Source organism: Lupinus angustifolius, chromosome LG06, assembly GCF_001865875.1.
Source record: "Lupinus angustifolius cultivar Tanjil chromosome LG06, LupAngTanjil_v1.0, whole genome shotgun sequence".
Lineage (NCBI taxonomy): Eukaryota > Viridiplantae > Streptophyta > Magnoliopsida > Fabales > Fabaceae > Lupinus > Lupinus angustifolius.
In genome coordinates, this window is record NC_032014.1 from 21,502,106 (window position 1) to 21,505,292 (window position 3,187).

General features: G+C 36.6%; 1 protein-coding gene and 1 long non-coding RNA gene across 2 annotated transcripts in view; one reads left to right on the plus strand and one right to left on the minus strand.

Annotated features, from left to right (window-relative positions):
* The window catches only part of LOC109350154 (hypersensitive-induced response protein 2-like), an 8,846-nt gene extending 6,761 nt beyond the window's left edge, over positions 1-2,085 (plus strand). The window contains exon 6 of the mRNA XM_019591310.1: positions 1,511-2,085. Coding sequence (XP_019446855.1) covers positions 1,511-1,872 — 362 coding nt within the window. The 3' untranslated portion in view covers positions 1,873-2,085. The remainder of the gene's footprint in view (positions 1-1,510) is intronic.
* Positions 1,918-2,251, minus strand: LOC109350155. The gene is made up of 2 exons (XR_002108079.1): positions 2,162-2,251; positions 1,918-2,091 (listed from the first exon to the last, which is right to left on the minus strand). It is a non-coding gene; the product is annotated as an uncharacterized LOC109350155 (long non-coding RNA).

The window sequence follows — 3,187 nt, forward strand, 5'->3', positions numbered from 1 at the left end:
ACGTGTCTATCGCTGCTACCACAGTGCCCTCCTTACGAAAAGGAATGATCGTAGGAGGGTCGCGACCATATAATGCTCGAAACGGAGACATGTTAATAGAAGCATTAAAGGAACAATTGAACCATAATTCTGCCCATGGTAACCATTTCGGCCACTGCCGAAATGGTTACCATGGGCAGAATTATGGTTCAATTGTTCCTTTAATGCTTCTATTAACATGTCTCCGTTTCGAGCATTATATGGTCGCGACCCTCCTACGATCATTCCTTTTCGTAAGGAGGGCACTGTGGTAGCAGCGATAGACACGTTGCTGTCCGAACGTGATATGATACTAGCAGAGCTTAAGTTGAATTTGCTGAAAGCTCAACAAAGGATGCGTGACCAAGCAGATAAAAAACGCAGAGAGGTGGAATTTAAGGTTGGGGATATGGTGTACTTAAAAGCCCAACCATATAAACTTCGTTCCTTAACTCAAAAGGTGAATGAAAAGTTGAGCCCCCGTTTTTATGGACCTTTTATGATTATGGAACGCATCGGTATGGTGGCATATAAGCTGAAGTTGCCGGATTATTCACGTGTTCATCCCATTTTTCACGTCTCACAATTGAAAGCTGCTATTCCGATGAGCATCCCAAGTCAGCAGTTTCCTATTGGTTTGACAGAGGAGTGGGAACTGCAGGTTGTGCCCGAACAGGTCTTAGGATGTCGCAAATTGTTGAACGGCAACAAGGAAGTGTTAATACAATGGTCTACTCTTCCGGTTCATGATAGCACTTGGGAGGACTTTGAGTTGCTGAAATCTGCTTTCCCTGACTTCGACCTTGAGGACAAGGTCTTACTCGTTGGGGAGGGTATTGATGGACCCCAATCCAAAGGGTATATTAGAGACGACGTAAGAAAGATCAGGGCAAATTAGGAAGAAAGGAAGAAATAGAAATTGAGGCACATGGTAGTAACTAATTTCACACGTGGCAGAAAGAGAAAGAAGGGAAGATTCAGAGGGTGTGTATTTGAGGAAGGAATGTGGAGGTTTGACGCAGGCAATCATTTGGTAGTTTGGGGGTGGCAATCTATCACAAGGAGAGGAAATATTCCTATCGTTATTACCTTATCTTTTCTTCCAATACTATGTTATTTCCTATTCTGTTTACTGCACCATCAATAAAATACTCTACACTGTTATTTTCTTCTCAACTTCTTGTACTATTTTTCTGCTGTTAAGAGATTCCTATCAGGGTACCTTTTTTTCCAAAATCATTCAACATGATGAAACAGTGTTTTCTGTATAGGAAAAGTATCATAACCAAAAAAGTATAGGAAGGTATATATGGCGCATTTTCAGTTGAACCAAACATTCACTTAGACTTGAGAGAAGAATATTGTATCTGTATATAACGGCCCCCAACTTTACAGGCTTTATTGCAGTTGAGAAACATCTTTAGCTTAAAGTCTTGGTTAGAGCAAATTTTTATTGAATTGACATTTTGTTTCCTTTTTCCTTTGCAAATAGCTGCAAGGTTGAGGGCGGCTTCAACTGATAAAGCTGAAGCAGAGAAAATTTTGCTAATAAAGAAGGCAGAAGGAGAAGCAGAATCGAAGTATCTAGCAGGGCTTGGAATAGCACGTCAGCGTCAAGCCATAGTAGATGGTTTAAGAGACAGTGTGCTAGCCTTCTCAGAGAATGTCCCTGGAACAACATCAAAGGATGTTATGGACATGGTGCTGGTGACCCAATATTTCGACACGTTGAAGGAGATTGGTGCATCTTCAAAATCCAATTCTGTTTTCATTCCACATGGACCAGCTGCTGTAAAAGATGTTGCTTCACAAATAAGGGATGGTCTTCTTCAAGGAAATGCAGCTCAGTCTTGAAGTGTTTAGCTTCTCAAAACTCAACTATATTAATATACATTTTTATAAGTTTGGTATGTTTGTATGCCCTTCCATATTTGGATTAGACCATATCTTGAATTTCAAAAACTCTGCATTGTGTATTCATGCCATCCCTTAATGTTTTATGAGTTGTGAATAAGTCCTATGAGCAATGGGATTTTGGTTATATGTATAGTACTTTAATCAACCAAATCAGAACTGGGCTCCATTTGTTCCTTCTTATTTGATTCCATTTCCTTTCTTTGCTTACCATTTCAAGTTTCCAAACATTGGGAATTTCGTGTTTCTGGTTTATCTTAAGAACCATGGCTCGGTAAAACTCTAATTCGTCACCAAGCTTTTTTATCTAGTGTTTGGAAATTAGATTACTTGAAAAATCAATTATGTTTATAATTTATTTATTGTTATAAGCTGGATTTTTTGTATTTTTGTTTTCTGTTTTGTGAATATAAAAAAATTGTCTATATTTGTTATAAAGAAATTTTAAGATGTTGTTTTTCGTTTAGTAGTGTAGAAAATGTTCTATTCTTTTTGCATAATAAATTACGATATTTGAAGGAGGATACTGGGGACTAGGGAGAGGAGAATTTGGCCTTCGGAAAGGTATTTTACTTTTTTTTTTTTAAATATATATATATATATATATATATATTATATGAATTCCAATTTAAAGAAGGATGGTGGTAATTTCAGAATTGATTTTAACACATTTATTCATGTTATTCATGTTATGCTATTTTTTAATATGGCCAAAACAATTAGTCCAACCACTGGATTGAAAGCAGTTTGATTGGATTTGCAAAAGTTTAAAGCAGGATGGCTAATTTTTTGTCTTAAATATTTTGATTATTTTTATTCCTTCCCATTTGCCTTGTTAGAAAACATATTTTATAATGATTAAATTGTCATTTTTGTCTCTCGCATTGCATGGGGCCTTCACGGAAGTCCCCAACTCTAATGAAACACCACTTGAATCCTTGATTTTGATAAACTCAAGATTAAAAATAAGAGTAATATGTCACTCTTGTCCCAACTTTGTAGGACTCTTTAGTTCAGTCCCCAACTATAATTCTCATCATCTTCGTAGTACAAGTGACATAGTATAACATCTACATTCTAATATTTAAGAACAATCTGATATCAAGCTCATAACATAGACTTGAGGGTCATGCAGACCATAGATGCATGTGTGGACTTTCATGATCCTTAAAAGGTCTATATTTTGGATTTGTAAACAACTAAAATGTGGTGATACTCAAATAATATTTCTTCATTCAGGGAAATACAAATAGCC